At 38.0% G+C, this 22,394-nt stretch overlaps 1 protein-coding gene across 2 annotated transcripts; it reads left to right on the top strand.

Moving 5' to 3' along the window:
- Nucleotides 1-310: 310 nt before the first annotated feature.
- On the top strand, nt 311-22,060 carry NFIL3 (nuclear factor, interleukin 3 regulated). 2 transcript variants are annotated; one of them, XM_083355114.1, is made up of 2 exons: nt 311-668; nt 20,038-22,060. In XM_083355114.1, the coding sequence occupies exon 2, from the start codon at nt 20,232-20,234 to the stop codon at nt 21,618-21,620; it is 1,389 nt and encodes a 462-aa protein (XP_083211240.1). In that variant the 5' UTR covers nt 311-668; nt 20,038-20,231; the 3' UTR covers nt 21,621-22,060. The 2 variants fall into 2 exon arrangements, with proteins under 2 accessions (XP_083211240.1, XP_083211241.1); XM_083355115.1 differs by lacking the exon at nt 311-668 and adding an exon at nt 2,323-2,511.
- Nucleotides 22,061-22,394: the final 334 nt, after the last annotated feature.

Raw genomic sequence — 22,394 nt, 5'->3', positions numbered from 1 at the left:
TGCAATAGCCAAGCGCGTACATCTTACTGTACCCCACACGCCGCTCCAACAGGGCGGAGAAAGTGTAAAAAGGGAGGGGAGGGGAGGGGAGGCGGGGCGGCGGGGTTCGATTCAAGTCTGGTCCTGCCCTTGTCACTTCCCTGCGGGAGGCCTCCATTGGCTGCTCCCCGAGAAGCGCCGAGCTCTGATTGGCACCGCGCAACCGCCCGTCATTGCAAAGGCTGGCAGGAGAATTGTACGTTGTGAAGAGCGTACAGTATTGACCTACTAACACAGATCTCTCTCTTAGCAAGCGGCGGCGGCGGCGGCGTTCGCAGAGTCGGCAAGAAGACCCAGTTACCGCTCCCTTGACGTACTCGCTCGCGCTCCCTCCTCCTCCTCCTCCTCCTCCTCCTCCTCCTCCTCCTCCTCCTCCTCCTCCTCCTCACCCGCGAACTGCTTCTGACTGCTTCCAGCAGAGGCAGCGGCGCTCCCATTGATCAGGGGGTCTTCCAGAAGGTCTCCCCTGAGCCTTTCCAGCTCCTCACGCCTGGGCGCCGAGTCAGCCCGCTCGCTCCCCCAAAGTGGCAACTTCTGAAGAAAGCGATCAGATGCCAGAAGGAGCTTCTGGGGTGACGGACAGCCTGTCCCACCGCGTTAAAGGAGACCGCTAAAATATAGATGTGCAGGTATCTATCTATCTATCTATCTATCTATCTATCTATCTATCTATCTATCTATCTATCTATCTATCTATCTATCTATCTATCTACTAAAGCCTCCTCTGAGTGTACTTGTCATATTTCCCTACGAAGGAGTCTTCTTGTTTTATTGGGACACTTGGCGTGCTTAGACCTCACAGCCCAGCTCGATTGCACACGTGCCTGTCGTTATCGGTAGGCAATAGCCAGCTCCGCTTTGTGCGCATCTGTCTCTATGGCTGCCCTACAACTTTGTTTTTTACAGCCTTTGGCATGCCAGCGCGGGACTTCGCCACCTTAAGATGCTTGCAGGCGACCCTGGGTTCACGGTCTCCGACCGGGAGCGTGGCTTTATGGCCCGTGGGGCTTTTTCGTTTGTTCTTTCTCTGTGGCGGTCTTGGTGTTGCGTAATGTAGCTCTTGTGTGAGATAAATTGGTGGCTTGGAGGAGCAAAGACGTTAGGCAAGCTTGAGACCGGCTGATAACGAGCAATCCTGGCCGAACTGGAGAAGGCTTGTTTGAATAGGGTTAGTGAAAGAATTGAACGCGAATGAGCTGCTATTCGGCGATATCGGGGGATGGGGAGGTGATGAGAAGAGAAATAGCTCTCGGCAAGCTGCCTCCGTTTTATTGGACTTCTCTTCTAGGCGCACGTTTTAGCTGTGTGAATGTCTTAACAGCCAAAGGGGAGGTTGGTACGACTTGTTATTTCATACATTGCATAATCCCTCCATGGTGAACTACTATTGGCAAGCCAGGGGACGAGAACGTGCAGCGCTTGGAGAATTTTCGCTTAGCGCTGTGGAATTCTGTCTCTCGTTACACATTTCATCTCTTCGGGATATTTTATAGAAAATGTGTGTAAGAAATGATACAGAAACTTTCAAGTAGGTATCCACTGTGGTCTTCGAGAATTCTTTAAAAGAAAAATCCTTACGTTCCAGAATTCACTTTTAAAACAACTATAAAAGGAATACACACGTAACAAATCGCTCTCTTCCAAGCGGTTCTTTTTTTTTAAAGCTTGTGTGTGTATTGGCTGCTGCCGTTTGCTCTCTGTTGGCAACTGGTTTTCAGGCAATGCGTTTCTTTGATCGTTCCTGGAAACGTTGCATTATGTAACCACAAAATGTGCTGGCAGCGAGGCTGGGAAGTTAATTACGTGATTTTATAAATCTTCCCGTGAAGAAACTACAACAATTCACTCCGGTTTTTTTTAAAGACAGCGTTAGACTAAGAGATGTCCAAATTCCTTTTCTACCCACCCCCTCCTACCCACCCCCCTAAGTCCCGCCTCGCCCCTTTGGAAAAGTAGATCGGTGGTTAAATGGAGCGACAACTCGGCTTGTTGAATATGTGCCACGTCCCTTAAAATGAGAATTGCGCACGACTATATTTAGCTCCATCATACTGAAGCAATTGTAGCTTCCTGGGCTATTTCTGGTCTTTTCTCCAGAGCTGTGCAAATAGGCGTTCAAGGACATTTGCTCGCGTTTTGAACTCCACGCCTTCGGAGACGTTCTGATAAGACTGGTATTTTTAGGAAGGCATCTCGCACAGACATCAAGTGGTTTGGTAGGTGTCAGCTTTCGTGCATGATCTTCCACCCCTCCTCGCCCGCCGCCACCACCACCCCGGCAAAAACAGACCTATTAGGAGACGATTACGTGTTTCGGGAAAAGTGACTGTCTCGTAACTCATTGCCCCCCCCTGCACCTCGTATTGGAAGAAACGAGATCGTGCTGACACGGGAGATGAGGGGGGCAGCCGTTAGCTTCAGCCTGCTGTGATCTATGTCACTTGGGTCAGAAGCCTGCCGGGCAACCGCAACGTAAGATGCTCTCGCAGAATCTCCCTCTAGTTTTTTTTTTTTCCTAGGCAAGGGGGAAGGCTCCCGACTTTTTATTTTTTTTGCAGCAATTACATTTAAAAACGGCCCATTCTTTTAAGAAACCCTGAAAATGTTCCGAGGGAGGGCGTGGAATCCAACGTTAACATCCTTTAAAAAATGTTTCCTGCTGGCTCTTCTTAGCGCGAGAGAGTGAGTTGAGGAGGAGGAGGAGGAGGAGGCGTTGCCGACATTCCCAGCTTTCTCCCGCGTTTTAAAAACGAGGCTGCTCTGGAGGGCCGTTCGGGTCCGCTCTGGCCTTTCGCCAGGCAGGCTAGCGAAGAAAGGAGGAGGGAGGCGGCGGCGCTGGACTGGGGCCTCTCTTCCTGGGTGCCGGAATGGGCGCCCGGGCGAGCCTGGCTCTCGCGGCCCCGGGGCGGAGAGGCGACGGCGGCCGCGGCGACTGGAGAAGGGAGCCGGAGGACTCGCAGCAGTCCTTAAGGCGTTGGTTGTTATGACTGGGCGAGAAGCGCGCGCGCGCTGGAAGGGGCTGGCTGGAGGGCGCTGCCTCGGCGCCTCGCATTCCTTTGTTCTGCGGAGGGGGCGGGAGGGGGGAATAAAGGCGGCAGGCAGCGCTCCAGTGAGGGGGAGGGGGAGAAGAGGAGAACGTAAGCCCTGCTGGCTCGGGCAGGAGTAAATAAAGCTGGATAACAGTTGTTTTGTACGGACGGAGCGAGAGCAGAACAAGCTGGCCGGAGGGAGGGATGCGTCTCCAGTCACGTAGCGCGTGTACTCGCGCTGTTCAACGCGGGGAATGAAAGGCGGGAGAGAGGGTGGGCGGAGGAGAGCTCCTCCCTGCCTCCCTCTCCCGGCTCCTTCTTGCCTTGCAAAATGGAACTGGGTTAAGCCAGCCGAGAGCACGCGCTTTTCCCCTCCCCGGCCGGCCTGAGGGACCCCTGCCCCCCTTTGTGCCTTTTGCCTTGCCGGAATGTCGCCGAGGCACTCGGCCGACTCGCCCTGCAGTCTGCAGTCTCCTTGGAAGTCCAGTACCTCTGGAAATCTCCACGTTGGGAGAAGTCTGTGGCAATCCTTTTTGGCTGAAGGGTGGGCTGGGCTAGGTCTTGCACGTTCGATGCAGCGAAGCAGGGTTTAAAAAGCCTGGAATATCCATCGCCTGATCGGTGATGAAAGGAATAATACAACTGACATTTCCAGAATAGAATAAATCACCACCAATTTTAGTTATCTGCTCTGGCTTTTCCAGGTGCAGAATGTAAAAAAAAAAACGTGCTAGGATTTTTTTATGTTTGTTAATCATGAGTTAATTGTTGCCTTCCTCCTAATATCTACAAGGAAAATAAGATTTGCCAGCTAGTTTATTTTTGTTCAGAAGTAAATCAAACTGCAGTCCTATTTTATAAGTCAGTTTCTTCCACTTGCCAAAATTGGTGTGGGGTCACAAGTCCTGCTTGCTGGATTTTGATGCCAAAGTCCAGGAAATTTGGATTGGGTTCCATTCTGCTGATGAACTTTCTTGGATCTTATTATATGAATTTCTGGCAATTTTTTAAAATTGAATTTCCCAGTTTTGTCAAAATCTGGTACTGCCGGTAGATACCGTATTACATATTTCAGATATGGAGATATTTGCCTTTAGCTCTGATCCACTCACTGTTCACTGAAATTGAGAGGTTATTTTCACATGTGCAAGTCCCAATCTAAACAAAATGTTACTTAAGCTTTTAGGACAAACTTTTTTGATGTTTTGGAATGGTAAAAATATAAATTTCTCAGCATCATGATTAATGTTCGTATATTGTTCAAAGAATTATTCTCCTCAATTGCTCCTACCTGCTCTACTCAATCTGTCTGAGGACGTGCTTTATGGGCATTATTGGCTAGGGAATGTTGGCTGACAACATTCCATGCACATGCCCTTTGGAACATCATTCCCCAAGACTTGTTCTGACCCTGTTAGTCTTTTATAAGGCCTGAAAACTTGACTTTGTGGACCAGGCCTTGGTCATGGGTTAGAGCCCATCTCTTGGTTGTGTGGATGATGTCTGTGTACCAGCACCAGTACGCGGCATGTCAGAAATTGGGCTGTGCAAACAAGTGAAACGCCATTCACGGGATGCAGGCAGCACATAAAACCATGTCCCCTCCAGTCTCTCCACAGCACGGGTCTCTGGTGTCTCTTGATTTTTTTATATTGTATATTTTATGTATTTTGTTTTATTGTAACCTGCCTAAAGTCACATAAAAGTGAGATTGGTAGCCATATAAATCAAATAAAAAGATTGAGGAATAAACTCATATAGTTGTATTTCAAATATGTACAAAAATATGGAACTTCCACAATTAGCAAACATATCATATAGGTTTGCTTCTATTGGTGCAAGAAAGCCTTGGCTTATAATTTTGTAATGCTTCATGGACTCTTACAAAAGCAATATAGTTCAGGGAAAAAAACCAGGACCTTAGACAAGGGGTGCTTAGGGCCCAAATGTGCCATAAATATTGTGGGTGGAGAGGGAGCACATGAGCACTTCTTTCCCACCTGCCTAGACTTTGACATATAAATGGCAGTATACATTCTAGTCAGTGCTTTTTGAACATTTTAGGATAATAGGAACACCTCATCATAATCTCTTATTTTTCATTTATTTTTTGTTTCCACTGAGATAGTAGGTACAAAATTATAGTTTCTTCTTTGAAAATATCTTATACTGCCCTGCTTTCTTACAATGGACTAGCTGATCAAGAAAACAATCTCCCACAAAAGTTGCTAAATTTTATTACATAATTTAGAATCAACATAAAGGAATATCAGATAGAATTGGTCATCCTCACTATACTATCACTTGACAAATATGTATAGACAAATCTTAATCACTGACTTATCTAGCATTATGGGCCATGCTTATAGATTATATAGTTAAATATACTTCTTAGTCATAACTGACTGCACAGTCCTACATACATCTACATGAAGTAAAACTCACTACTGCCTTAAATGGTTAGCAGATGGCAATTGTAGTCCCACATATGGAGAGGAAAAAATAAATGCTATTGTACTACATTGAGTCAGTAAAATCAGTTGCCTGACTTGCTGATTGACATGGTTTGTTTAGGATGATGTATATAAAGTGTGTGGTAATGTAGCAACATAACATAAGATTAAATAGCAAATTGAACTAAAGGACTTTGGATTTGAAAGTCTGAACTGAGAATAATGACACTGAAGTTGAGTGTGGAAAATGTGCCCATATATTTTATAGAGAAATTAAAATAATTAGCCCCATTGAAAATTTTTGTAATTAAAATAGTTCAACACTCTATTTCATGTCAGATTTTAGGCATTAAAATAAATATAACTCTCCAACCAAAAACAAAACACAAACGAGATATATCATTAAAAAATAAAAACCTAGCAGTGCACGTTATAAAAATAACTGCATTACACTAGTATCACCAACATAGTAAAAGAATTTCTTTCAAGTTAAATCATAATTTTAAATACTTATACAATTAACTTACTGATATGCATGAGCATCATTGTGTTTCTGAGGATTTGTTGAATATGCTTAATTATATTTCAGTCAATGGGATTTACTCAGACTATTTAGTTCTATATTACATTTGTGTTTTCTTCTATGATAATGAATTTGAGAAACATAATTCATGAACAAGTTATAGTCCTGTTATGTACACTTTAATAACCATATATATGCCTTTCATATTAGCTACAAATCTGACATAGAACTTGATGGTAGCATATATGTTCCAATCACTCTTCCCCAACCTGTTGCCTTTCTAATGCATTATACTGCAATTATTATAACTCCCAATCAAACTGGCTATAATGATGGGAATTATACCACAATACATTTGGAGGAATATTGAGAACACATTATGTTGGGGAAAGGGTTGAATCATTCTTGAACCTCTTTTTTTCTTTAACTTCTTTTCCTTTATAGAACAGAGCTATTATTTACTCAAAACTAATTTCCCATGCTTAGCAATTTTATTAAAAAAACTAATCAAAATATACCTGAACCCACTTCTCTGTTTCAGGGTCTCTGCTGCTACTCTGAAGTTCTCTATCTTTTAAAAAATGAACTTAAAATTACTGTTGTTTCATTGTTGGTTCATAACATTCTATTGCCCAGCTCAAAAATCTCAGTTTATTTCTGAATACTTACATTTGGTCACAGCAACTGGTTGTCTACTGGTGAAATATGATTGTAAATATTTATTTTGCTCAAGAGGGATTGGTAGTTATGACATCAGGTGTAAATAAATTATTTACAAGCCTGAAACATACTATTATATATTCTGCCCTGATATATTTTTATCATGTTCTTGCACATAGCACATGTGTGTAAGAAAATTATCAGGCAATAATATATAACTGGAAAAAAAACTTCAGTTCCAGGTTTAAGGGCAGCTTTACATCTATTAAGCGATGCGGTGGCTCAGTGGGTTAGGACGCTGAGCTTGTCAATCAGAAGGTCGGCAGTTTGGCGGGTCAAATCCCGAGTGCCGCGTAACAGAGTGAGCGCCTGTTATTCGTCCCAGCTTTTGCCAACCTAGCACTTCAAAAGCACGTAAAAATGCAAGTAGAAAAATAGGGACCACTATGATGGGAAGGTAACAGCGTTCCGTGCGCCATTGGCGTCTAGTCATGTCGGCCACATGACCACGGAGACGTCCTCGGACAAACGCTGGCTCTTCTGCTTTGAAACGGAGATGAGCACCGGCCCCTAGAGTCAGAAACGACTAGCACGCATGTGCGGGGGAACCTTTACCTTTACATCTATTACGAGATAGGAACAATAGCAGTCTTTGATTACCAGACAGCAACAAATTATTGTTCAAAGTGGTAGTGAGTTCCATAAGTTGACTAATCCGTCAACAGCTTTCTCAATAATTATTCTATCTTTTCAATTTTAATTAATAAATATTTAACCATTCTTCAAGGAATTGGTTTTTACAATCTTCATTTGTTCTTACAGATTCAGTTTTTTATTATAATTTTTTTGGAAGCAATAGTTTTGAGGTTACCATCTTCCTGTGTGTAATGTGAGGCTACTCTTGCTTCTTGCTGTTTATGTTTGGCTGCGAAGAAAAACAGTGCTAGCAGTTAATGTACAATCTCTATAAGATGTCAGTCACTTTCAGTTGCTCATATCTTGAAACAAAACATAACTTTAGTTTGTTTCAAACTGGGCTAATTCTTCTTAAGATTGTTCAAACTTTGTTTATGTAATGATATCCTTTTCCTGGATGGTACTTGTTGCATTACTTTAGGGGTGTCAAACTGCCGGCCTGCAGGCCGGACGTGTCATGCGGAAGCTGCGTCCACCCCATTGCCAGCAATGGCAAAACAGTGCTGATATGTCACGTGACGTCGCAAGTTTGACATGTCTATTACTTTCTTGATCTCTGGTTATTATAATATCAGAATGATGCAACAATCTGAACATAAAACTGCTTTGTTTTAGGATTATTACATATTGTTAAGCAACAGATGTGACTCATAAGTACAATAGATTCTTGGTAGATGATCTTGCTAGGATATGCAGCATTTTATCACAGACTAGCTCTGTGTGATTATAGCAAAACTCTAAATTATTTTCAATCTGTTTAAACGTTGAGGAGTACTTGGTACTCTCTGAGTTGGTTGTTTTCTTGCAGACATTTCATTACCAAACTAGGTAACATCATCAGTGCCGTAAAAATGGGAGAAATCTGTGTGTAGGCACACTTCCACCAAGGAACAACTATTCTTTCTGCACAAATGCCTATGATAGCTTGCCCTACTTACCAGTGTCAGATCCTAAAAAACTGCACAGACAACTAGCACTGATAATATTACCTAGTTTGGTAGTGAGACATCTACAAGAAAACAACTAAAGCTCAGAGAGCACCAAGGATCCTGCAGTTCAACTCAGATTTACAAATATTCTCTTCTATGAGTTGTTTGGCAGAAACATTTGACATGCTATGTTTGCTCATGAAATTATATTTATTCAAATTTAGAATAGATAAAAGATTATTTATATATTTTATTGCTCCATTTTATTAGGCATGATGTATAGTCAGAAATCTCTATTTTTCTAAACTGTTGCAGTATTGGTGATTGACCAAATCAACAATATATTTATGGTTAGTGTGGCTGTTATATAACAGGCCTTTGAACTGATCCTTTTACACAGTTTTTTACAGTAGTCTTTAAAGGAATTTTCATGCTAGATGTTCATTGTAATTAAAATTGGAATACATTCTTGCTTAATGTAGAATTTTTTAGTCTCTATAGCCTCAAACTGCATGAGAGAATTATTTCTGGAAATTTTAAGTAATAAACGTGTAGATGATGTTATTTTATCATTTTTTTCTCACTATGATCTGTATTTGGACTTACTTTCCATCTCTGGACAGGACTTTAATCTCTACCATGACAAAGAAAAACAAGTATGCCAAAGTGTGACTCACACTGCTGGAACTAATAATGTGTAAACCTTTGTGTGATTTCTATTAGGATGTATGTCTCATCTATGCTAAAATAACTTTTAAAACAGGAAAGTGTATTGACTCAGACATGAATTCTTTTCATACAAGTTCAATCAGTTTCAGGTCTATTTAAAAGCAGGTTCCATTAGAAAAATCAGCCATACAAGTTTTTCATTTACTGTAAAAAATTCTTTGCTTTTTCAAAGCTACAAGTCCTGTCTAAATTAACTGCTTCCCATAAATAGCAGTCTGCATACAGTGCAGGATATCATAGTTGGCTTTCTTAAGTTTTGTTTTAATAGCTTTCATTAGTAACTACTGTGCATTTTACTCTTATTATTCAGTATAGAAATATTGTTAAATATGATTTTCCCACTGTATTGTTATCACAAGTTAACTTCGTTAATATAGATAAAATTAAGATTTTTGCTTAGAGACAGTGGTGTTCTCACAAAAATTCATAGAGCTGATGTCTTGGAACTCGAAGGTGCATTTTGTAGGTATGATTCACCCAAAATAGTTCCAAATTAGACTTTGGCTAAAAGTAACAATGAATCAGCCAGATTTGCCACTTGCCTTATTCCATTTTATAGATCAGATCAGTAGATGATTTTAAAAATGCTGATGTATATTTGTGTTACCAATAACCAAAATAGGGGATTGCATTATTTTTAATTGTTAAAAAGATATGCAATTTTTTGTGAGCTAACGTAATAAGTTGCTTTTACTGACACAGGTGGCTATATAAGTGTGTAGTAAAATAAAAAATAGCAACAATAGAGCTTTTTGTCATAGGAAGTTCTCAAAAAAGAATATCCTTACGTATTTAAATTGAACCAAAAATAGACACCTCAGTCTTGTTACAGGCTTGTCATAAAGCATGAAGGAAGACTTCAGCTTTGAATATAGCAACACTGAAAGCAGTGTAATTGTCTGGTCTATGCCAGATATTGGAAGGTAAGCAAGTTGGACCTGGATAGTAATTGGACCGAGACTACTTGGAAATTCCAGGGCCACTAGTTAGACTGGAAAAATCAGAGGCAAACCATTTCTGTAACAAGGTCAATAAAACTTCATAGCTGCAGTCACCAAAGATCAATTTCAACTCAAGAGTATTTTTACTATTTAAATAAGAGAGATCATCAGTCATCAATTGTTATTTGTCGATATCATTTATCAGTACTTCTATAGATCATTTACCAGTTGTTACTTTTATATAACTGAAATTATGAGATAAGTGTCTGATATAGTATTTTAATCATAGTCTTGACAGAAATGTATTTAAATAAATACTCATTGTTAGTGTAATTAGTAATAAAATGTATTTGTAGTTGAGATTCAGAACTCTATTATCCTTTTGCCTATTCTTGGGCCAGGGGAGGTAAACAGAAGAGAAGTGTTTATCATTGAACATTTTATAAAATTTTGTGAAGGATATTTTATAAAATTCTATGTATAGTTAAATAATTATAAATATTGGAAAATAATACCAGAAAAAACACTGATATCTGTGCATGTGTAAAGTAAATAATATATTTTTAATTCTAACTCTAATTCCATAAATTATATAAAATTGCCTTTTAAGCCAATACTAAACTTTACATTGTGATGTATTTGTGTTCGTTTTCTTTTCTTTTTAAAGGTCTAACATCAAATTATTGTACATTCGTTTTAGATTAATTATGACCGAGTTTTCTAAAATTAATTAATGCAGACATAGATAGATAGTTAGCACAATTTTATACATTACTACTCAGGAAAAAACACCTCTTAAAGCTGAATGGAATCTGTTCCTATGTAGAGAATTACAGTATAAGCTGAAGACTTTTCAATTGAAAGGGAAAAGATCAAAGGTGAACTTACTAATGTTAGCTGCCAGTGTAACATTGGCTATGCCCACTATTAATCAAGCATGCTACCATTCACACAAGACACTTCATTGTACTTCTGTTATACAATAGCTTAAATCCACGAGGCAGGCTTATTCAACATTTCAGAGCAGATTGGGAGGGAGTTAATGCCAGTGAGTTGAAGGGACAAGGTAAAGGCTGCTGATACAGTAGGGTGGACCAGTGAAATGACACCCTTCAGTCCAATCCCATTACTAAAACGTAAGTTTAAGTGAATTAGGTGGTGCATACTTCCAGAAAACCTGGTTATTCAGTTGCAGCATTATAATTTGTGTTAGTTACCTTTGAGGAGTAAAACTCTTAATAGCTAAGTAGTAGAATAGATTATAGCTATGTATTTGAGTAACAGAAATACTGTACTGCAAAATTGCATGTAATCTTTTTTTAAAGACGAAATAGTTTTCTCCTTGTTTGCTTGTTAATGTAAATCTGTACCATTTTTTTCCATTACAGCTTGCTTGCTTGCTTTATTAATTAATTAATTAATTAATAGATACTGCCTTGGTATCATAAAATGAAGCCATGTTTTTGTGAGATAATTAATTAATTAATTAATTAATTAATTAATTAATTATCTCACAAAAACATGACTCTTCATTTTATGATACCAAGGCAGTATCTATCTAGGTATTTATTATAACATTTATATAGCCACCCATCTCATCGAAAGGTGGCACACAACAATAGATAAAAACAAAAAACATAAAAAGAGTAAATACAAATATAAAAGCAAGTAATAAATACAAACCATAGTTAAGAGACAAGTCACCTTGGAGTCCCAGAACTGATCAAATAACCAGATTGTGAGGGCCTTTCAGAATATCAAGGAATTGTGCCAACTAATTTTGGTGGGAAGGATGTTCCTTAAGGCGGTCACCACACCAGAGAAGGCTCTTCTGGAACCCATCAAATGTAGATCCCTAGGTGATTGCACCTGCAGCATGCCTTCTCTGCAAGGTCTAATGGGTGGGCTGATGTACTGTAATTGGGGAGAGGCAGTCCTCAGATAGCTTATCCCCTATCATGAAGGGCTTTAAGAGTTAAAATCAGAAGCAAACTAGCAATCAATGCAGTAGATATTAAGCACTGTTTTAGGAGCACACATAACTGCCTGCACTGTTCCACTCTGAACCAGATGGAGTTTCTGAATAATCTTCAAGGGCAACCCCATGTAGAGTCCACGGCAGTAGTCCAGTCTAGAGGAGCCCTCTACAAGATTTAACAACAAAAGCAATATACCAGACTGAACAAAAAAAACTCACAGGTGCAATACATTTAAAGAAATAATAAAATCAATTCTGAAATGAACCAGCAAGCAAATTGAATTTTAACTGAAGGCAATTTCATTTTCATGGGGAAGGTATGCAACTACAGGATAACACAATGAAGTACCTCTATGCTGTTTGAGCAGATGGATATATAAAGAGGTATTTCTATGCAAGTTCTTAGAAGGGGAGGCTTCAGATGAATTGTTAAAGTAGCTGCAGCTTTCTCCAAGATTGCACAGCTAGTTTGGAAGCTGCTCCTGGCTCTGTCATGATGCATCTGGGACTATACAGGTTGTCCTTGACTTACAACAGTTCATTTAGTGACCGTTCAAAGTTACAACGGCACTGAAAAAACCGCTTTTCACAGTTACGACTTTTGCAGCATCCCATAGTTACGTGATCAAAATTCAGATGTTTGACAACTGGTTCATATTTATGACTGTTGCTGTGTCCACTTACCCATCTCATTTGAGATCATGTGATCACCTTTTCTGACCTGACAAGCAAAGTCAGTAGTTATCAACATCAACTGCAGTGATCCACTTAACAACTGTGGCAAGAAAGGTTGTAAAATGGGGCAAAACTCACTTAACAAATGTCTCACTTAACAACAGAATTTTGGACTCCATTGTGGTTGTAAGTCGAGGATTACCTATATTTGAGATTATATTGTACTATTTTTCTAGTCCAGTCTCCCAGTTAGAAATGAAGAATAATCTTACATACGTGTGCTATAATTGCCTACAATTTAGAAGTTATACTTAAAAAAACCCAAGTTCTATAGGATTTGAATCTGTGGTCTATGAACACTTAGGATTACAACACAAGTTAAGTAATCAAATTTTTGTCCCTAGAATAAAATATTCTGTTCTTCCTTCTTTCCTTTGCAGGACCCAACAATAGTTCATACAGAACATACAGGAGAGAGGGTATATAGGTATATGGAAAGGAAAATTGTCCACTTCCCATTTATCTTTCCATTTTTTGGTAGGATATTATAGTTGGGATTTTATTTCACATTTATCTGAAATGAGAGAGTGGTATGTTTTCAACAGCAGATAATTGAGACAGTGGTCAGTGGTAAAAAATGAGGTAAAACTGTACTCTGGCAGGTACAGTGTTACAAACTAAGTCTTATCCCTTTTGTACATGTGTCAATGTGGTACACACATACAACAGAGGCAAGGCTAGGATCATAATATTGTGATTATATTGTTACCTGATCTTTTGCATTCTGACTCAACTCCCATGGATGCCTTATCAACATTGAATGATAATAAGAGATTATTCATTTAATTACAAGCAATGATTATGTTGGGTTTCCAATCAGTGATCTTATTTATAAAGCAAGATATATTGTTTTGCTATCAAATAACTCATGGTAAGCGTAGGTCTGAAAGACATTAAAAATAAGAGGGCAGAAAATGTTTTTGGTTGTTTTTTGCTAATTTATATACTTGCTTGTAGAGGCAAGTATTTTTATGTTTTACCTCTCTTTAATTTAATACAGCTATATAAATATGTCCATAGGAAGGAAAGCTAATGGCAATTTCCTTCTTGGAGGAGAAAGATTAGAGCACCATGGGAATTGTCCAGTGGGAGTATATGATAGCCTACTATCTGGACTGAATAACTTGCAAGTTGTAAGCAAAGTATCATAGCTGAGACAGGGTTTTCTTAAGCTGTTTTAAGTCAAGCTAGCAAAATGTTAAAGGCAGATATGGCCATAATTTCATTTTACAGATAATCAACTGAGACTAACAGCAGAAACCTACATAGAAATCAGATCCATTACGTTTAAAGTTGTTTATTCCCAAATAGGATTGCAACTCTAGTTTTTTTAAAATCAAACTCAAGTTTAGATTTTAATTCAGAGCCAATAACCAAAACAGTTGATAACATGATTGTTTTAGGTATTTGTTGTATTCGGTGTCTACTAATTTAATGTAATTTTAAATGAGATTGTGATTTATTTATAACTCTGGTTCTAAATATAAATAATGTTTATACCTAGAAAGAATTCTTGAAACTTATTTTGTTTTTAGAAAGTTGAGAACAATGAAAATACGTTGTAAGAGCTGAATAATCATTAGCTCAAGGGTAAAAGTAATATAATTAAATATATGCATACAACACTGCCCTTCAAGGAGTAGAATGTGCTATTAAAAATACCAAGAATTAGACAAGCCTTTTAGCTGAAATTGTTATGTTTAGAACTAACTACTGTATATATTTAGTTTGCCCCATGACTGAGCATTTTGTATGCCTTGCAAGTATGACTAAAGGTTACAAAGTTAATAGAAACATTCCAGGTATTTTTCTGACAATGTTGGTCTTTAATGCTCTGATTATTGTTTTAGAACAGGAGTGTCAAACTGCCGGCCCGCAGGCCGGATGCGTCATCTGGAAGCCACGCCCATCCCATTGCCGGCAATGACAAAACCGTCCCGATACGTTGCGTGATGTCACGTGACGTCGCGAGTTTGACATGTCTGTTTTAGAATAATGCTTATTCTGATCTATAAATCTTTACCTACAAAGTAACACAAAGCTAGGCAGCTTGATGATCAACTACAGTTATATCATTGCAAATTTATATTTGTTTGTATTTCATACTTTTGAACCGCCCATGTCCCTCAGAGATTATATCACAGTGGTAAATAATTGGTTTGAATAAAAATATGATGCCACTGTTCAGCAGTGAGGGTTTTTGTAGTTAGTGGCCAAACCAGGTAAATACAGCTTTTAGTCTTTTCCCAACCCGACTGCATAGATTTAGTTGAATACTAGCAGCTCTATTGTTTCATAGGCTTCCTTTTATCCTTCTGCAAATGAATACCTAAGTTTCATCATTGTGATGCAAACTCCAGGTGTAGTAGGATAAAAATAGTAAATTGCATAACATTCCCCTTTGTTGCCTCTTCACAAAAGAGAATTTACCTTGAAAGTACAATCAGGCTGAATAGGAGTCTTTCAGAAATTGTGTTTTTGAAGAAAACAGCCACCATATCATTTATAACTATGGAATAGGTAAAAAGTAGGGATGAAGCGTTATGAATCTTTTCAATATTAAGCTAGTTATTGCTGATTATTACATTGTTAAAATGACTTATACTGTAAAGAATTTTAGTAGCTCTTTGTCTTTAAAAATATCTTTCAAGGAATGCAAGGTAGCATTTATAATTAGGTAGTAAATGGTTGTTCTGGAAGGCATTTGGGGATTGAGCATAGATTGAATGTAGTTGTTACTTTTAAACTCGTTATCTAAACTTTTAAATGTAGAGTTTATTCTTGTTTATGTTAATATCTGTAAACTTTCAGGGTCAATGAGGACTGAGATAGTGGATAAATTGCATAAACAAACAAACAACTGTGAAAATTAACCATAGAAGAAATGGTAGAATTTGAAATGAAATGTGGAATTATAGTTCACTAATTTATGTATATATACATACATATTTTTCAGTAACATTACAAATATCAGTAGTAAAATTGACTTGATTTGCTATTATCATCATATGAAGTTCTAGCTTATATATACACAAAGAAATTGAAAGAGATCCAAGGTTTGACTTTGATATTGTGCCATAACAAACTATACAATATGGACACCTATAAAGCTAATGGAATTTTGCAGAGTTTTAGTAGATTTTTAAAATAGTAACTCTTTGAAAATACACAATGTGAGAAAAAAACCCACTTTAACTTTGTGGTTAGTGTAAATATTGAATTTGTTACCAGAAGATTTATCTTATTTTAACCACAAGAATGCTTTTCATATTGTCAGAGGAAATGGTACTTTGTTTACCATTTCCTTCATTCAGTTCAATTTTATTTATTTACTGTAACAAAAAGGAACCTCCGTTTTTGAAAGAAGTGGAATACATGTTTCTTTATTAGCATAATGATGCTTATGAGATTGTGTTCATTCTAAATTACTAACTATTCCATACCTCCATACCTGACATTGAACTATTTTTTGCATTGGGAGGAATGAATAACATGCCATACCGAATGCTAAAAATATGTAGGGCTGCCCTTGGAAGCTAGGCTTTTGTTTATAATGCCTCACCACGGCTGTATATCATCTCTGTTGAAATAGCTATACTTGCTGCTGATTTTCCATTGAACTAAGTTTTAAGATATTGGTGTTAACTTATACTGCCTTAAAAAATGTGAGGTCAAAGAACTCTTCAGTGGAGCCCCTCTTGGTTATTCCATATCAAGAATAACCAGTGAGGAAGAAGGCCTGTTCTGCCATGGTCTCAATTCCGTGGAATGTTATATATTACTACCACTTTATAATACCCTAGTGAGACCACACGTGGAATACTGCAACTAATTTTGGTCCCCATACTACAAAAAAGATGTTGAGAGTTTGGAAAAAATTCAGAGAAGAGCTACTAAGATGATCAAAGGCCTGGAAACTAAAACATACGAAGAATGGCTACGGGATTTGGGTCTGACTAGTCTAAGGAAAAGAAGAAATAGGGGAGACATGATAGCAGTGTTCCAGTATCTGAGGGGCTGCCACAAGGCAGAGGGGGCCAGGTTGTTCATCAAAGCACCAGAGGGAAGGATGAGAAACAATGGATCAAAGAGAGAAGCAACCTGGAATTAAGGAGAAACTTGCTGTCAGTGAGGACAATCAACCAGTGGAACGGCTACTTCAGTACAGTACCCCAATCTTAGTTATTACATTTAGTTGTTACATTCATTATACCAAGGTTAAAAGAAATACATAATATGTACCCTTACTATTGGGAATTTCTACATTTTACAAATATAAAATAATACTATAGTTATGGTAGTGGAGCTGGTTGGCCCAACAAACAGTGCAATGGTACTGGGAGCCTCACCTTAACAAAAAAAAATCATGTTTTTGCTGTAGTCCAGTTATTTTTGAAAATTAAAATAATTATCATAAACTTTTAAACAAAATTAAATCCTTAAAACTATTTTCAGCATTGAGGTCTTTTTTGAAATATTTGTTCTAAGTTATTGCCCTTCTATTCTTGCTGATGTGAAAACTATTGGATGTGTTTCTGGAAACATTTCATTGATACCACAGATCATAGACCCAGCTATAAATATATAATGTAAATTATTAATATTGTCTGTTTTTTAAAGATTATTTAAATTATTGCATGAGCCATCTTGCTAAGGTGCTGGAATAAAAACTTGAGTTCTGGGCCTTTCTTAGACATGAAAGGCAATCACTCTCCCTTAGTCCAACCCAGTGCATAGTGTTGTGGGAGAGGAAAAGAGGAGGTTAGAAACATTATTGATTGCTTCACTAAATTGTACAAAGTAAAGGTGGCATACAAATCTAATAATAGCAATTATGCATTCTTCAAAATGTGGACTAGTGTTATTCCTTGCAGCTATATTGATCTAGCACAGGGGGTAGGCAAGCTTGGCTCTTTTAATGACTGGTGGACTTCAACTTCCAGAATTCCTCAGCCAGCTTAGCTGGCTGAGGAATTCTGGGAGTTGAAGTCCACGAGTCATAAAAGAGCCAACCAAGCTTGCCTACCTCTGATCTAGCAGAAAAATTGTGTCAGAAATTGGGTAATTTATAGTGATCATTTGCTAAACTGAGAAAAAATATAGCAATTACTAAATAGAGATGCAAATGTAAGAGACATGTCTGCATTTCCTAATTTCCCTGACTTTATAAAGCATCATTTTCTCACCCACTCCACTTGGTTAGAATTACTTAGAAACCAGCTTCATCATTATTTCTGCACTTCAAAAATAAGTCAATGAATTATCAACAATAAAATGTTTATTTTTTTCTGGAATAGGGTAAAATTGTTTACAACATGTTTTGTCATAATTTATAGGATAAATTTCTGAGATTGCTTTATATGATTGCTGCTGTTACTGAAAAATATTAAATTTATTATGGCTACCACACCAAAAGATTTAAAACTTCAGAAGACGTAGCTGCTGGCCCTTTGCATGGCCACAAAACTCAGCTGGGCAAAGGTCAGCTAGGGGTGGCTGGGGGAGAAGCAGGGGCAGGCTTTGGTGGCAGAGAATAGGGTGGCCAAAAGGATGGAGAAGGGGGGAGATAGGTAGGCATTGCAAAGAGTTCCCAAAGGGCCAGCAGCTGCCATGGCTAGGCTCGCTTCCTCAGCAGTGGGGGAAAAGAGGATGACAATGATCAGCGGGGGGGGGCAACGATGAGAATATGTACAGGCAGCAGAGTTTAGGACCCCCAAAGGACAGAAATCGAGGGAAATAGAAGCATGGGCGGAATTGAAGCAAAGGTAAGAGTGATAGAGTAGGAGAAACATATGAGGTCCTCGCCTAGCAGTGGCATGGTCCTCACCTAATGACTGCAACCAGACTACTGGAAGAGCTGTTGCTCATTGATGTATTTGCATATTTCAGCTAACGAGCTCTTTGCTTAATGATGGCAATTCCGGTCCTAATTAGGATTAAGCGAGAACTATCTGTACGTAAAATTTTTACTAGTTTGACAGATAACTCAGATGTATACTGAGTCAATCATTAAGTGAACCCTTTGTTTGCTTTCGGGTGTTTTTGCCAGAAATCAGAAGTAAATGCTGTTTCTTGGCAAAAAAGATCATGAACCGTGGGGGTGGGGTGGGGTGGCCGTTAGAAACGTTTTTGATGTATGGCATTTTGGAAACAGTAGAACACAGCTTCCAAGACCTGCAGGTTTTTAAAACTTTAAACCTTGCTCTTTTTGACTTCCAACAGAAATGTTCCTGCAACCTCCAAAATGGAGTAATTTGTAGCCCTTGGACAGAAAATGTTGCCCAGTCTGCTTAATATATATGTGTGTGCATATGTTCGGTTTTAATTCCTTCTGAGGAATGCAAGCAGTGTCTCTCCTTGGTATTAATGGTTTATTGGATTTTTAAAAATTGTTCAAAACAATAAACGTATTTATGGTCCTATCTACTATATGTATTTAGACAGGTAGATTTCATTTAGTTATAGGAATGGTGATGGTTTGCTGTATAGATGCTTTTTGTGTTTATTAATTAGCTTTTTATGATGGGTTTCAATTGGTTTTTAAACATGCAGTTATTAATAGCTGATCAACACTCTGTAAAAAGACAGGAATATACTTGGTAGATAATGTAATGTATAAGGCAATATCTGTAAATAGGGATGGAATGGGGTGGGGGTTAAGCCTTTTAGATTGTGGGTTTTTAATGTTGTAAGCTGCCCGGAGTCACCATGTGTGTAAATTGGGCAGCCCTATACATTTGCCTAATGAATAAATGAATATAAAGCTTGGGTCAGCACAGTGCCAGGTTATGTTAGGGATCACTTTACTAAAACCATTCTATTCATCATGTAAAAATATCAAGAGAGCACTTCAAGAATTTTTCACTGTAAGAAGCAAAAAAGACCTAGTCACAAAGAAGATCTTTTCTGTAGTTACTTTAATATCAGGGGAATGGATCAGTGAAGGTAGGTGATTGGGTGTTTAAAAAGTCAAGGTGGTAGAAGACACAACTGTGTAGTCAAAGAGCTACCCTTTTGTGCACGAAGCACAAAAAAACCTAATAAAAAAGCTGCCCTGAGAAAATTTTCCTTTTTAAGCAGGCATTTAAGTTTTTAGAGACTGAGCAAAATTTTTTTTTACCTATGTTATGTTAGTCTGAGGGTATTGTGGTTCTTACTGGGTTGTTTACTTATACATTATAATTAACCACAGAGTCAGTTTATGTAAATGATAAATGATAATTACATAAAATAAATACAATTACTAAAAGTGTTGCAAATACTTTTTTTAAAAAAAGGGACTGAAATTAGTAACTAAACAATTATTATTCTTTTTTATGCCACAGGTTTTTAAAGAAGTTTCTCAGATGGATCAGCTCAGAGGAACATTTCACCAAGATGCCTGAGACTATGGAATAAACAGAATAATACTTATGGAATTAAAATTACTGTATATATTAAATTGTTCTGGTTCAACAAGACCTCTGAAAGGTTACTTTATCATATTATTAATTTACATATTTACTGAAATTTGCTTCTGATGCAGCTAAGAAAAATGCAGTCCATTAAAACAGAAGAGGCATCTGCTGATACAAGTGGCAACATGGACAAAATTATGGTTCTTAATTCTACACTGACTGATGTATCGGATGACTTAGCTACTGGTGACGAAATGTTACTTGCAGAAGGATCCATGATAAAAAACAAGGCTTCAGCATGCAGGAGAAAGCGGGAATTCATTCCAGATGAAAAGAAAGATGCAATGTACTGGGAAAAACGGCGAAAAAATAACGAAGCTGCCAAAAGGTCTAGGGAAAAGCGGCGACTGAATGATCTTGTTTTAGAGAACAAGCTAATTGCACTGGGAGAGGAAAATGCCACTTTAAAAGCTGAGTTACTTTCACTGAAGTTAAAGTTTGGTTTAATAAGCTCTTCTGCATATGCCCAAGAGATTCAGAAGGTCAACAATTCAACAGTTGTTTATTTTCAAGAATATCAGAATTCCAAATCAAGTGTTAACAATTTCATTGATGAACATGAGCCAACTATTGTAAGCAGTAGTTGTATATCTGTCATTAAGCACTCACCACAAAGCTCTTTATCTGATGTATCTGAAGTGTCATCAGTAGAGCATACTCAAGCAAGCCCCATACAAAACCATTGCAGAAATACTGACAATAAATTCCAAATCATAAAGCAGGAACCTATGGAATTAGAAAACTATGCAAGAGACTCACGAGACGAAAGAGGGTCCTTTACAACTTCAATATATCCAGGCTTCATGGGAAGCCATTTTAATGGCTATTCACATTCCCCTCCACTGTTGCAAGCAAACAGCTCCTCCAGCAATTCTCCAAGGACTTCAGAAACTGATGAGGGTGTTGTGGGAAAGTCATCAGATGGAGAAGATGAGCAGCAGGTTCCTAAAGGTCCAATCCATTCTCCTGTTGAGCTTAAAAATACTAATGCCATAGTTAAGGTTCCAGAGGTAAGCTCTTCTGCACTTCCTCATAAACTGAGAATTAAGGCAAAGGCCATGCAAGTCAAAGTGGAAACATTGGACAATGAATACGATGCCACACAGAAACGACTGTCCCCTATTGATATGTCATCTAAAAGACATTTTGACCTTGAAAAGCATAATGCACAAAATTTAGTACATAATGCTCACACTCCTTTCTCAATTCAAGTGACTAATATCCAAGACTGGTCTCTCAAACCAGAACACTGGCACCATCAAAAAGAACTGACTGAAAAATCTCAGAGTGGTGGCAAAACTGCAGGGCTTGATGTTAAAGACAATTCCTACAAAGTCTCTGAGACAGAAAACTTGTACTTGAAACAGGGCATAGCAAATTTGTCTGCAGAGGTTGCTTCACTTAAGAGACTTATAACTATACAACACATCTCTGCTTCAGACTCTAGCTAAATGACTACTGAGTAATTATTATTTTAAAGGATGTCATTTGCAGTAGATTGGTATGTTTTGTATTACGCTGAATTTTCACTGGACTTGGAATGTCATTTCACTGTAAGGTTCACATAATGTCTGATGGATGATGTCTTTTTGTGCACAGATGACTGTGGAGATGAGATTGTCAAGATCACTAGCCTTGTGTATGGTGAGGATGCCTATGTACATGCTGTATATATAGTGAACATTATTTTTCTGTCATTCTGTTACTATAAAGTGTGAAAGTTGCCAGTTCCAATAAAAAAATGGTGACAAGCACAAACTGTAAATTGTCAAATCACTTTCAGTCAGGATTTTGTTTTAAGTTCACAGTTATGAGACATACTGTATCTCCATTTTCTTACAATATATTTATTATAGGGATGGGTGCCATTCTCGTCCCCATCACTTCTTGTTTTTCATACCAATTTGCATGTCAAGAACAAAAATAAAAACCAGATGCTGGAACACAATTGGTAATGAGGTATTATGACAATATCTAATGGATGAATGAGAAAACAACACTTGTGAAAGACAATAAATTTTTTAAGACTTATGCCCCTTGCATTTTAGACTAATATAGTGTATTAATATTTATTTATTTATTATGGATGCCCATTTCATAATACCTAAAAGCAAGATAAGCTGAGAAAAACCAACCACCAACAATTAGCACGTGATACAAATACAGATACATCTGGGGACCCAGTCTCAGTAATAAAAATCAGGCTTTCAAGGCAATACAAAAGG

The sequence above is a fragment of the Vipera ursinii genome (assembly GCF_947247035.1).
Source record: "Vipera ursinii genome assembly, chromosome: 2".
NCBI classification, from domain to species: domain Eukaryota; kingdom Metazoa; phylum Chordata; class Lepidosauria; order Squamata; family Viperidae; genus Vipera; species Vipera ursinii.
Note: the sequence above shows the minus strand (reverse complement) of the source record. Positions and strands in the feature narration are given on the sequence as shown.